Source organism: Lolium perenne, chromosome 2 (assembly GCF_019359855.2).
Source record: "Lolium perenne isolate Kyuss_39 chromosome 2, Kyuss_2.0, whole genome shotgun sequence".
In the NCBI taxonomy this organism is placed as follows: Eukaryota; Viridiplantae; Streptophyta; class Magnoliopsida; order Poales; family Poaceae; genus Lolium; species Lolium perenne.
Genome location: NC_067245.2, coordinates 109,024,211 through 109,038,285, shown reverse-complemented (window position 1 = coordinate 109,038,285; position 14,075 = coordinate 109,024,211). Strand labels below are relative to the sequence as shown.

General features: G+C 40.2%; 2 protein-coding genes across 4 annotated transcripts; one reads left to right on the top strand and one right to left on the bottom strand.

Moving 5' to 3' along the window:
- Positions 1-990: 990 nt before the first annotated feature.
- Positions 991-9,861, top strand: LOC127333673 (uncharacterized). 2 transcript variants are annotated; one of them, XM_051360068.2, is made up of 11 exons: positions 991-1,141; positions 1,887-2,000; positions 2,100-2,218; positions 2,990-3,036; positions 3,125-3,225; positions 4,048-4,135; positions 4,711-4,819; positions 8,174-8,330; positions 8,775-8,846; positions 9,171-9,284; positions 9,378-9,861. In XM_051360068.2, the coding sequence occupies exons 1-11, from the start codon at positions 1,037-1,039 to the stop codon at positions 9,468-9,470; spliced, it is 1,119 nt and encodes a 372-aa protein (XP_051216028.1). In that variant the 5' UTR covers positions 991-1,036; the 3' UTR covers positions 9,471-9,861. The 2 variants fall into 2 exon arrangements, with proteins under 2 accessions (XP_051216028.1, XP_071682290.1); XM_071826189.1 differs by lacking the exon at positions 991-1,141 and adding an exon at positions 1,254-1,361.
- A 519-nt stretch (positions 9,862-10,380) lies between these two features.
- Positions 10,381-13,093, bottom strand: LOC127333672 (rop guanine nucleotide exchange factor 3). 2 transcript variants are annotated; one of them, XM_051360066.1, is made up of 7 exons: positions 12,751-13,093; positions 12,562-12,678; positions 12,333-12,487; positions 12,178-12,252; positions 11,797-12,072; positions 11,359-11,694; positions 10,381-10,740 (listed from the first exon to the last, which is right to left on the bottom strand). In XM_051360066.1, exons 1-7 carry the CDS (start codon positions 13,001-13,003, stop codon positions 10,573-10,575), a joined length of 1,380 nt encoding a protein of 459 aa, XP_051216026.1. In that variant the 5' UTR covers positions 13,004-13,093; the 3' UTR covers positions 10,381-10,572. The 2 variants fall into 2 exon arrangements, with proteins under 2 accessions (XP_051216026.1, XP_051216025.1); XM_051360065.1 differs by having other exon boundaries at positions 12,562-13,093.
- Positions 13,094-14,075: the final 982 nt, after the last annotated feature.

The following is a 14,075-nucleotide window of genomic DNA, read 5'->3' as shown; positions in this document are numbered from 1 at the left end:
TGAATATTTTTCGAATTTTGAAATATTTTCATATGAACATTTTTTGAATTCAAATATTTTTCAAACTTGAACATTTTCATATGTAAATGTATTTTAAATTTGAATTTTTTTCAAACTCGAACGTTTTTAGAATTTGAACAATTTCAAATTTGATTTTTTTTTTTAATTTGAACAAGAATGAAAAAGAAATAAAAAAGAAAACCAAAAACCAAACAAAAAAGAAAGAAAAAAATATAAACAGAAGTCGAAAAAACTAAAAATGAAAAGAAAACGATAATGGGCCAGACCCAATACCTGACCATGGGTGTGCAGTACTTCGTAAGCACCGATCTGGTCGGTACATAGGATTGATATGCGGGGGGTGCTATACACCGACCCGGTCGGGGAATATGGATATCACACACCCAAGGTGGGTGTTGGGCCGGCCCAACGTTTTTTTTGCCTTTTTTGAATTATCTTTTTTTTTCTGCTGTTTCTATTGTGTGTTTTCAAATTTGAACTTTTTTCAAAACGTGAACTTTAAAGAAATTGAACATTTTTTTTTTGAGTATGAACATATTTTTAATTTGAACCAAAAATTAAAATTTCAAAATATGAAATTTTTTAATGTGAACATTTTTTAAAAAAATTCTTAATTTTTTTGAAAAAATGAACATTTTTCAAGTTTGAACTTTCTCAAAAATTTGTTTATTTTTCATATTTGAAGATTTTTAAAATTTAAGAATTTTTAAATCTGAAAAAATAAACAGAAAACCGGAAACATTGAAAACCGACAAAAAACCGAACAGAAGGTGAAAACCAGAAAAAAATGGACAGAAAATCACGTTAACCGGCCGTAAGAAAAATCGCGATATATGGGCCGGCCCATAGCAATGTCCAGGGTGTGCGGCACCAGGTAGGTGCCGAATTTGGACTTAGCAGCCCAAAGAATGTAAGCCGTGGCTTTCTCATGGGCTGGGGCCCACTCCTAATGAAACCTCGTTCGAGGAAAAATAAGTTGCCCTTCCTTCTTCTTTCTCCCCCTTTGTCGACGGCAATGGAGTGCGCAGCCAAGGGGCTAGCGGGGGAGCCATGCGCCGGCGTCGCCCAGCGTCGGTGCGGCAGCTGCGGAGCCGTAGCCTACTGCTCGAAAGACCACCAGGTAGGACCTACCCCTCTATTTTTCGCCCCGGTAATTTATTTTTTTGACGGTGCCCCGGCAATTTATTCAGTTCTTGAAATTTAGGGGAGGGTTTGCGTGTTCGAGTGGATAGCTCTAGCTCGAAGAATGGTAACCATGCCATTAGCAATCTGCTCATATGAGCGCGAGTGGACTCTTGGATCCAGTGAGCAGTGAGTTTTAGACTGAAAATGTGAGGAAGGTACCACCAGTATGTTGATTCTGCGACGTTTCCGTAAAAATATTTCTACACAAGAGCTCACTTGATTCTTGGTGGTGAATTTATGTTGGCCTCTGTTGTAAATAAGATACACGAGAATCATCAGTCAACAGGATAATGTCATCAAACTGTAGGCTAGTTTTGTGTTCACTTTGCATTCAGAGAGGAGTATTGTCTCTAAATTCTCTTAAGTTTGAGATTTTTTAGGTTGGTTGGGTGTTTGAGACTGCATGGTAAGAAGGTTTGGTTGGCTGTGCACCACACACTAGGAACGAAGGGCTATTTTATAACCAATAAAATTATTTTGATTCTTCGCAATAGGTTGTAGCATTGCACTGCAAAATGTAGCACACATTAGGTGCAACGGAACCCTGTTTGATACAGTCAATATAGATTATATCAGTTTACTAGGAAATGGATTCTTCTATGGTTGTATTTCTTGTCATTCTCCTTTTGCCATATAATTTTCATGCATTAATATAGCTAGTTATTTTAATCCCTCTTCAGTTTGTACATTGGAGATTTCATAAAGAAGAATGTGCAAGGCTTGCAACACAAATGAGCCGCATTGATGTGCTCAGCCAATTTCCGTTCACATTCTCTGTTGAGCCTCTTGCCCTGGTACTTCTATCTTTATGAATAACTTATACTCCATTCCTGCATCTTTACCATTTTCTTGTTGTGTAACCTCTCCTTTTTCACACATGTTGTTGATTTTAGAACCATACACTCCCAAGTATGAGGTGCCTATTTTTAGAATCAATCAAAGTTCACCTAAAAGGACTCTGGAAACCGGAATGCATATGTGGCCCAGAGATTGCTTCTGTCAAGGACTTAAGGTTTGCTTTTCTTGGATTCCCATGGTACCAACCAACTCATGAACTATATATCATAATGACGTACGATTGTTTGTTGAGGACACACTCTTGGTCATTCTGTTTGATATTCTAATGATACCATCTTATCAATGCACGATCTTCCATTTTCTGGGAGCACTGTTAGTTAACTCTACAGATCACATGGTTACCTTTTTTTGGAATGTGACATCTCTTGTTAAGTTATTATAGTCAGAGCAGGGGGGAATTCCTGTGATCTATGTACACATTTTGAATGTTTGAACTGATACGATTTGACTGGCATTACAGCTGGATATATTTTGTGCTGATTTTATTAGAAGTTGTTTGTAGAGGTCTTATGTTCATCTTCATATTCTTTGCTCAACTACATATATGAGATCAAAATAATTTTGCAGTGGCAATATTGGTGCATCGATTTTGCAATGGCATATCAGGGTGTGGGGAACTTTGATGTACAAAATAAGGATGCGTCGATTTTGTATCTCAACATTTTTACCTAATCAATTCTACCACTTATGTTATTCCTATGGTCAAATTTAAATAATCTCAAGTCTCCCTTCTTGTGTACATGCTCTTCCTTTTTAACTTCATTAGGATTTATGATCATCATTTTCTTGTTTCTGTAAATGTCATCATGACTGATGATTTGTTAAACAAACTATTTAAATGGCTTAAATTATCATTTCTGTACTCCATTAGTGTCACTGTCAGGTAATTTGTCTTACACTTTGTATCATTCTGTATAATGTACAGCATAACAGCTGAATGGAACATGGAAAGCTCCCTTTGCCCGTGTACAGGTGCATTTCTGGCTTTTGTGAGGTTGCTCCTGGAAGTATATTTATTTTACTGTACTTAAAACTATCCCATTCTTTGTAAACAAAACAGAGCCTGAAAATCCTGTGACTCGACCCCTGGCAAGCTGGGAAGACTACTATCAGTGGAGATCCCTTCCTTTGCATTCACCTGTCGCAGTTTTACTTCACTGGGTATGCGCTATATAAAGTCCTTTGCAATGTTACTTTTTAGTCTACAATAAGTACTCTGTTTATATCCTGCTACTCCGATCCATATTACTTGCCACTAAAATGAATATATCTACAATTAAAATGTGTCTAGATACATCTATATTAGTGTCAAGTAATATGAATCGGAGGGAGTACTAATTATGCCACCTAGTGCCCCTAGTGCCTACTGGATTTGATTTTCTCAACAAGAACAACTGTGTGGGTGTGGGTGTGGGTGTGGGTGTGGGTGTGTGTGTGTGTGTGTGTGGGTGTGTGTGTGTGTGTGTGTGTGTGTGTGGGTGTGGGTGGGTGTGTGGGTGGGTGGGTGTGTTGGGGTGGGGGTTATTCTGCTGAACTTATGTTACAATAGTACGAGTGCAGCAAAGTGCAAAATAAAGGTTCAAAGGAGAGACAACAGATTTGAGAACCCCTTCACAAACAAAAACGGATAGAGATCACAAAACCAACAGCGGTGTTTTATGTATGGCAGTACATGGGATGTACCATGTATCAGCCCCTTAGGTTTTTTTTTTGTAGGGAAGTACCCTTAGGTGGCTTATCTGTTTCGGTTCCGAAAGGTAGTTTAACTCTTTAAGTAGGTAAGATATCTTTTAGTTTGGCCCTTCATCCAGTAAGAGACAAGTTCAATGATTCATTACATTGTTGTTCCTCTGTATACAGAATTACAGAGGACCCTCTGTGAGTATATTACCGGGAAAACTAGTGCCCCATTTTGTTTTACTAATATCTGTGGGGCCTCATTAATGGGCCACAGTGTTCACAACACTTGCTTCAATTTTGCAGCCACTTACTCTATATCACTGCCTTCAACTATCTCGCATCCAAACCTCAAGACATGATGGACATGCCACTCTGAACATTCACTATTTAGGTAAAATATGCTGTGTTTAGCTCTCTGCCATGTTAGAGTACTTGCATGAATCTGTTGAAGTCTGGTTGTACCCTTTTAGTCAGCTGGTTCCCACTAGCATCATTCTTTATTGGACCAAGCTAGTTGTTTAATGCCTAGGAGGTTCACTCTATGCTAGGCCTAGTTGTGAAGGATTGCATTCTTTGGGAAGTCTTTTTTTAAAGGAATATGGTAGGGGAAGTCCCTATAGTGATTTTTTTTTGAAATAATAAGAACCCAAATCTGCGTCCATGGGGTTATTTGTCATTGCAATGTTCCACTTAAGCTGTTATTGTGCAGATTGCAGCAGAGATTCTTAGTTTTGTAGAAAAATTGCTGCCATTCCTTCTCTTTTGTAAAAGCAGACAACCTATTTCTGGGTGTTATAATATCTTGGAAGCTTCACAACAGATCAAGTTTTAATTATGTGCGCTTCCAGTTTAACCGCAACTCGTCATAAAAGTATCTTTGTTTAAGTACTGGAATGCATAGCTCTTCCAACCACGATGGAAGAGACTGATGTTTTGTTTCATTCATGTATATCATGCTAATTGAAGGACCTGAGAAAGAGTTGCTTCAGCTCGCGGTGTTTGCAGAACTGCTTGCACTATTTCCTGGTGTCCACCTTCGCATTGAACTTGTGGGGCCAGCAGTTCCAAGATCCAGGTTAGTCACAAAAGTTGATATTCATTTCTGATGTTTGAATTTCCTGGTGTTTGTGTGACAATTTGTAATAGCTGCACTTTTTCCATCAACATTTTTATCTTTTACTTATGAGATTTAAAAAGAAAGTGTCCAAATTGTTGCTGTGTTGATGCAGCTCTATTAGGTGCATTTTGAACATTACTTATGCAAGTTCTAGTGTTAAAATAATCCAAAACGAGGCAGCATACTGAACAAAAATGTTACGTCGACAAGACTTCTACAAGCTGTCAAACATATGAAGGCTAATATTGCATTCATGGTCGACTTAAAACTTGGCTAGACTAAATTCAACATGATCCGAACAATAAATAACAGTTCACATGATGGAAATTTCTTATAGTGCCATGGATGGAGAGATTGCGATCTGTTTGTAAGTGTATGAGGAAAGTCGATGACGCCGGAAGTAGACGAATAGAGTCATTGGCGACTGGAAGTAGATGAAGTAGAGGCAACAATGGTAAAAGACGTGAGTTGTCACATGGATCACTATCTAGAATCTTTATGGCCCGACAACTGTGAGAGACCTCCATTGAAGTGAAATGTTGGAGAGTTGTACTCTTCCTCGGCCTACTGCACTCGTAGGAACATTCCCTATGATATCTCCACCACGCACAACCCAATATCATATCTGCACATGAGCGCACATGTATATCATTTGGGTTAGCACGTGGAACAGGTGCAGTATGTATAAGATAAAAACCTACGACAAAAAGATGCTACTAACTTTACTCCACAATCGTGCATCGTAAATTCCAGAGTCACAAGTCAAGCCTAATAAAACGTGAATAAATATGAAATGCACGCGAGCAAGCACTTGTGTGTGCGGGTGGTACACTATACACAGATCATAACTTTCATTTGCCATCTCATCTTGGAGGTCCATGTGAGAACCCTTTATATGTTGGCCTCTCTCTTACTCCATCGGCAAACGTGTGGTACTAAACTCCCACATGCAGCCTTCCACAACCCTTGACTTCTACTTCTAATATTTGGGACCAAGGCCCACTATTTCTATCCCAAGGTCTATTATTTTCCTCTGGCTTTTATATACTGATTTTGTAGTACAAACCTATCTCGGTTGAGCTGTACCTAGCATCGATCCAACCCTCACAGTTAGGCAATGGATATAGCTCCGGGTTGCCAGTAAGTGAGGCGCACCTGAAAGTATCACTGATGTTAGACTGCCGTGCTCCCTACTTCTTTAATCAGCTCATTATAATTACCCAAATCACTTGGACTCAACTCCACAGTCATGCTCACAGGTGTGTGTTCTTCCAAGAATACTCGGGCGGTATCACACGAACAAGTTTGGCCTTAAAGCTCACCAATACATAAGTAAGCCTCCCATGCAGTACTTAGAGTGCTCATGACATAGTGGGAAATGGTAGTTCTGCATGTACTTGCTTCTGATTTCAACAATTTGTTTTTTTCCTTTCCTAATTCAAGAGACCTCCGATCATACGGGATGAGTTTCCACTGGTCTAGTCAACTATGGCAGCTGAATTTTCAGTGTAAACCCAACCTGTATGATTGGAGATCCCATGAATTAGAAGGGAACACAAACTACTGGAGTAACCGAGAGAGTACGTCCATCCTACCATTTCCCGCAATGAGATGAGTACTCTAAGAACTGCATTGGGGGATGACTTTTGTCTCAATGTGTTCTAAGCCCAAATTCGTGAGCTAGATACCACTCTGCAGGTATTTTCGGAAGAACACACTTACGTGGGCTTGACTGTGCAGTCCATGAGACTGGGCAAAATTTTCAGCTCATTACAGGATTAGGGAGCACAATTGTAGGCTTGCCTCAAGGTGGCCTGATGTCGGCAATGCCTTCAGGTGAACCTCGGTTACACAAGCCTGATAATTCAATGCTATGTCCATCCCCTAGTTGTGATGGAGTGGCTCTTGCCATGCTAGGTATAGCTCAATCTGAGAGATGTTTATACTGTAAAATTGGTGTATAAAAGCTAGTTGATAAAAAAATTTCAGACAATAACTTATTGATAGGGATTGTCGGAAATAGCGGGCCTTAAGCCCAAATTTCGTAATCATATAGTCAAGGGGTGTCGAAGGATAGCTTGTGGGATTTTAGTCCTGCATTGTCAATAGAGTAAGAGGCAAGATCAACATATAAGGGGTTCGCACATGGGCCCTAAGATGAGATAGTACGACAAATCTATGTTTTGTGTACACTACAAGCCTGCTCACCTGCTGACAGACTTTTTGCATTTATTCACATTTAGTTACATGTCACTTTGACTTTGGACTATGCAACATGCGAATATGGCGTAAAAATAGCAGCTTCTTTTTTCTGTAAGGTTTTCATCTTATCGACACCATGTCTGCCTCCTGCTCTAATCTAAAGGATGAGCACACACATTTTAGCAGGTTGACCAGCATGGTAGATAGAGCCATAGATGTGAGGGGGTGGTTCCTAGGATATATGCAGATCGTGCTGCTGAGGAGGTTTTTTTCGCGAAAACGCAAAAGCCTTGTGTTTCGATGCATTGATAGAAAAGAAGGTTATATGTACAAGTCCTCGAGAGGACCAACACCCCGCCATACAACTCGACCCAAGAAAAAGAAGCTAATCTAGGGGAGTAGCTGATGAACACCCCGGGCTCCCGCGTCCGCCCATAGCCGTGCCTCAGCCTTGATGTCGCCGAACAGAGAAGTCACCGAAGGCTGCTGAGGAGGTTTAGAGTGCGACATCTATATGAGAGAGACATCCCTCTTCGATAGAACACACCAGAAAACCCCATCTATAGTTCTGTATTATCGCCACCACAGATTTTTCACCGGCAAATCGAGGTCCTACATGACTGTTGGGCAACAAAGATTCTGGGAAGTGCTCCTCACTTCCACTCACTTCTCTGATTATCATTGTGTGTCCTTCATCTGTGTCCAGTCCCCATCACCTCTCCTTCATCTACATCTGGTCATCGCCGCTCTTCCTCATCTACATACGAACGCATCGCCAACTCATCCACAACACTTAAAAAATTCCCATCTAGTGGTCTGTTATTCATGTGAATCAGATCACTGTTTTACTCATGCCAAATTATGTCTGGCCAAGTTTTAAGATGATGGTACAGGTAGTATTACTGTATTAGCCTTCGTATGTGTGATAACTGGTAGAAATTTTGTACACATAACATTCAGTGTGTTGTGTATTATTAGAGTTATTTAATTGGTCAGACTTGCATATTTTTGAAAAAGATATTACTTATTCATTTATATCCTAATACAGAAACGTAGTTGGTTTGGAGTTCCTGCTCTTTTTCGTGGTTTTGATATGATGCCTGCTGACAGGGATGGTGAAGTTGTAAATATTTCCAGCTATGCACATTGTTCTGTTCAGAATTGCGGTTGTAGATCTTCTACTGCCCCCGAGGACTTGAATTCCAGTGCAGTCACACTCAAACTATGGAAAGGACTCTATCATGAGAGATACAGTGATATAGCAAAGGTTCTCTCAATAGTACTCTTGATTTGTTTTTAAATGTGAAGTCCCCTGTCATTTAACAGTCAGCATCCCATTTATCAGTGAGTGTAGAAATATTTTTAAATGTTGTGGACATGCTTTTGGTTGCATAACACATGATACTGAAGTGATTTGTTATTGCTTAAATTTCTTGCCTGCATGTTTAACTTTCTTAAAACTATTTGCTGGAATGTTTATAACTGTAGATTTCATTGTCTAACAGTAGCAGTTGTACTAAGTAGTTCACAAAATTATTTTCAAATGCACCTTTATGTGTACTGTGACAAAGTTAAACTAGCAGCTCTGATTCTTGTTGTGAATAAGTGTGACTGGCTCACCCAGCCAGATTCATTTTGTATTTACTGGTTCAGATCCATATTTTCATGCACAATTGACTTCCTCTATTTATATTTTTTTTTCCCTTGGTAGGATTCAAATCCCCATCTTGTACTTGCTCCAAATGCCGGTGTAGCTGCCTATCCTAGTTGGATGCCGACCATTGTAAGTATGTTATTCATAATTAACAAGTTAGTTTCATACTGTGGCATGCGTTTATGACTTCAGTTGTTTTATCCTGTATGAATATCCTACTTGCCTTGCAAATTAAGTTGATGATATTCAAGTAAAAAAAACATGCAATTGATTGATATCTCGGTTTCTGTAATCCAATCTATCTTTATATCAGATGCATGATTCATGGAAGCATGTTTTGGTGTTATATAGTAATTACACATTTACACTGCCTCTGCTCTAGTTGGCAGTACAGTTGTAAGAGGCTTTTGTTGATTGGTGCCTGTTATCATTTGTATTTCATTTCGTTTGAAGGAAATGATTAGGGAGATTGGGATTCCTGCAATTTTTACGGACTTTTGTGAAGAAGCTGCTCATCTAGCCTCTTGCTGCATAAGTTACATAACTGGTCAACCCCTGGGAGTCCCTGTATGTGCTATCCTCTGTCTTTAACTATTTCTCTGATGTTGTACTTATGGAGCATCGTACTAACACCTTCATCATTTGTCATTTCTCATCCAGATCCAGATAAATCCTTTCAGGCAGCCGATTGCAGAGAATAATAGTGCACTATACATACCATGCTACTCGAATTGTTTTGTTTTTGGAATGTAGAATCGCCAGTTCCCCCATTTGTCACCACAAAATATCCAGAATATTCTATTGTGGAGAAATTACATTGTCACTTTTTGTAAAAATAGAGAAAAATACTACTCCCTCCGTTCCAGATATAAGGTGTATAGTTTTTTGACAAAAATCTCCAAAATATAACGTATATTGCAGTGAACAACCCGTGTGGATATTTTTTAGGGATTTGCTTGTGTTTCCTTGTCTTTTGAAAACTCCTATATTTTATCATGTCAATTGTCCATGATCAATCCCGCCAAAACCTTGTGTAATTGTCTCTTCATGTGCGTTTCTTAATTTCCGTGCCATAAACTATACACCTTATATCTAGGAACGGAGGAAGTATTAAATAATTTAATTTGGATGAATTTTCCCTTCATTGTTTTCTGCTGTGTGTATTAGAAAATATGTGCTTGTAAGATGCACTCATGAAATCATTATTGAAATTTAATTGTTGTACACTTGCAAGATGCTTCATACTATTGGTGTAATTGCGCAAAATTTATTTCTTGCAACATCTGTCCCATGCTGAACATGGATGGTTATTAATTGAATTGCTTGGAAAGGTGGTGATGCTATCGCCTATCCACCACAGACAAACTATGAGTCTGACCCAATAGCGTTCATTTGGTGATTCCTCGGCTTTACATGATATTCAGTTATTTATGGCCTTGCCATTTCATTTCAATGTAAAATTGATGTGCCTGAGACCTCTTGTGGCTAAGAGGAAACAGAGGTGTTCTTTTGTGAAGAGAACCAGTTCTTGCATTTCTTTGAATAACTTGAGTTTTTTTTTCCTTTTGAAGTTAGAACAAGTAGAAGTAATCATTTTAACGATGAAAACAGTGTTTGGTGAAAGATGTATTTAAATAAAACTGTTAGATTTATGTTTGTGACCTTTTCTTATCTACCGAGGTCTGCACATGTGATGAAGCTGTCATATAATTACACACATCATGACATCACTCCATCTCCCAAAAACAATGAGACACACACAGACACCACTCAGTAAAGTCTTGACGCCAACCATAAAGAATTCTATGCAGCCAAAGAATCAGTTCATGTGTAATCTGTTGTGTGTTCATCATCCTCATCGCTGAGGAGAGACCTGGCTGAACACCTGCTTCTGTATTCTGGTGTTGTTCCCTTGCTTTGCATTTTCGTCTGCAAGGAGAACATCGTCTATCCATGAGACAATATTGTAGGCCAAACTTTCCAGCACCCTTGAGTAGCTTTCAAGTATCGCCTGTCCAATATCCTGTGGGAGAGGAAAAAGAAGATGCAAAAAGGTTAGCTATGATGTATAATGTCTCTGGTTCTTTAATGGAAAACAGGCCTTTTATGGTATATCTGGAAGAGATGCGATTCCTAAAACAGTTTTAGTATATGATATATCAGAGAGTTCTAATGTTTTGCACATGTATTCACTACTCCCTCTTTTCCATAATTATTGTCATGGTCGTTCAAATTTGAACTTAAACACGACAAGAAATATGGAATGGAGGCAGTAGCATTTAGTATAAGCATGCACTAGTTTCACAAAGAATAACTTATCCTGTAATGGAAAACAGGCCTTTTATGGTATAGCTGGAAGAGATGTGATTGGTAAAACAGTTTTAGTATATGATATATCAGAGAGTTCTAATGTTTTGCACAGGTATTCACTACTCCCTCTGTTCAATAATTATTGCCGTGGTCGTTCAAATTTGAACTTAAACACGACACGAAATATGGAATGGGGGGAGTAGCATTTAGTATAAGCACACACTAGTTTCACAAAGAATAACTTATCCTGTAAGAGAAACGTCAGATGACATGTAATTTGTACATTCATTTTATTTAACAGTTTAGCTCTCCTGAACTTATCAATCATTACCTTATTGTACTGAATCTTGCTTGTGTCCAGGGTAGTCTGGGACAGGCCCGGAAACCTTTGTTTCAAGCAGAGCAGCAGGCCCCTGGCCCTGCTTGCTAGGATCAAATTCTTGTCCCCATCAGCATTCAGCTCGGTAACATTCTCCCATTTTGTCACCACGTGGGTCATATTTGCTTTCCTTCTCCAGACATACATAGCAGCCTCGACACGGTCTGCGATCTCAAGTGCCTCATGTTCGGAGGTCAAGTTTAGGAAGTCAAGGAGGTGATCTGGTGAAAACTGATCCCCTGAAGACATGTACCGGTATATGACATCACCTGTCCCGACTTTCCCTGTCTGTTGAGCAGCAGAAATGCATCAATCATAGGAGGGACTGAAACATTTTGATAGACTACATGAATCTATATTGATCACATCGATTAACTGTCGACAACATACCTTTGGAAGCGTTTCTATGTATGACAACGGGATTTGCATTTCAGAGAGGATAGCATTGTTGATCTCCATGGCCATCTTGTGGATCTGGCTAGCTTGGTCCCTCTTGTGCTGCAGCTCACGGTGCACAGAATCGGACAGACCTGATTCTGGCACACACGGCTCAGGTAACCACCACTTATCCTCATTACGTTTGAACGACTTCTTGGTTTCGCTGAAGGACTGCTTCCTCTGGTCTTCATACCAGAACTCTGCCTTGTCGAAGCTGTCCAATATACCCTGCAAACAAGCATGTGCACGTCCAGTGAATAAACTCAGCTAACAGAGAGAGAGAGAGAGTTGCCTTGACTGGAACTTGCACAAGTATTCGAATTGAGACTTTACAAGGAGCATGGTTTCTAGCTTTTCAAGTGCAGGAAGGTTCATCAGAATGTCTGATCGCGGTGAGGTTGCCATCACCTGTAGGCAGCAATCGCACGCAAACATTAGTAAGCAGATGCGACAAGGAGGAATCAATATATATGTGATGTTGGCATTACATCGTGGGTGCTTCCATCAGGTCTGGCCTGGACTATCGGTGCGAATTCTACAATGTATTCGCAAATGGAGAGGAGGCAATCCATCTCCCGGTTCCACTTTGATTTCTTCTCTGGAGACAGTGACTGCAATCTGTGACAGGTCCCAAACACAGTTGCTGGAGCCATAGAGGAGAGAAGTTAGCATGCATCTGGACCAGTTTAGCGGAGATTTTCATCCAATTACTAGTACCATATAGGTTGGTGATGGCATTGGAGATGGCCACAGCAGTGCAGACACCCTTGCCGCCCCCTGACATGTCCTCCCCAAGGAGCAGCTTCGTGTACTTTTCCTTCATCAGCTCCATTTCTGAACAGCACTCATCAGCCAAACAGAAACGCAGCAAGAGAAACTCAATCAAAAACAGATTCCCATCCATACCTTCATCTTCCATGGATTTCTCCTCAACAGCCTGTTGCAGCTTCTTCATGCTCAACTTGCTCATCGCCTGCGAGAGGCGTGACGTTGGTGCCACCTTGAATGATGCCATACGGCCCATGCTACGCCCCCGAGGTGAAGCCGCATTATGCCCATCGCTGCTTTCGGAGAAGGACGCGACACGGAACAGCGGGCGCGCGTAGTCGCGGTCGTAGCTGTGGTTGTGGAACCCCGGAAAGGCCGAACTGTCCCCCATTGTTGCTGCTGCTCGGCTTCTTTAGACCATCGAGAAAGAGGGATGGTACAAGAGTGGCGCCAGGCCGAGAACAGAAGACTTTGGTTTAAGTCTACGGAACAACAAGACATAGGCTGGCTTGCCTGCCTCTACATGGATTGTTTTAATCAATAGGGTTTAACCACATGACATGCGAGAAATCTGCCCCCACAGTATAGTACATTTTGATTCGATTGGTGGTTGGAGGGAGTGGTTATCACAAGTTCATCATGCTGTTAACTCCCAGCAAAGGTACACAAAAGGGGACCTTTTTTTTTTTTTGCGAATCCAAAAGGGGACCTCTTGGAGAGGCTAACTTATGCTGTTAAATCTCTGACCCAGATTTTGAATATAAGAGGACATCATATACTGCATTAATTTCTATATCTTACCGTAATACACCACAGGAATGGGCCGATATGCCGAGGGCCGGAACCCTCGGCGTAGCCTGTTTTGGCCGTCGGCGTAGGCTACACCGAGGGCAGCCCTCGGCATAGCTCCTCGGCGACTACCTCCCTCCGCGGAGCCACTATTGCCATCGGCGTAGCCCGGCCCTAGGCGTAGCACGCTATGCCGACGGCAAAACCGTCGGCATACAAATTTTAAAAATTCAAATTTTCTTTTTCCAAAAAAATTCGAATTTTTTTTGAAAACAAAAATCTTTTTTTTTAATATGCCCACGGCAAAACCCTCGGCATAGATTTTTAAAATTTTAATTTTTTTAATTTGTTTTACACTATTTTTTCTTTTTTTACTTGTTTATCTTTCACTAATACACTTTTAACTCTAAGTACACTTAATCTTAGGTCAAATTACAATCATGGTTAAATTTTCCAGTTGTTCACCCATCCTCACACTACTCCAGCCTCAGCACGCTTAACTTCTTGGTTCTATTTGGATGAGCTTCCATTAAAGAATTGACAACTTGCTGGTAATAATAGCATATCAACCCTATTAACCCTTGAACCGTAATGTCACACCTCTTTATTTTTGAATTCCAAATAATTACTTAAGTAAACAATAATAATGAATATATAAGTAATAGTAATATTGA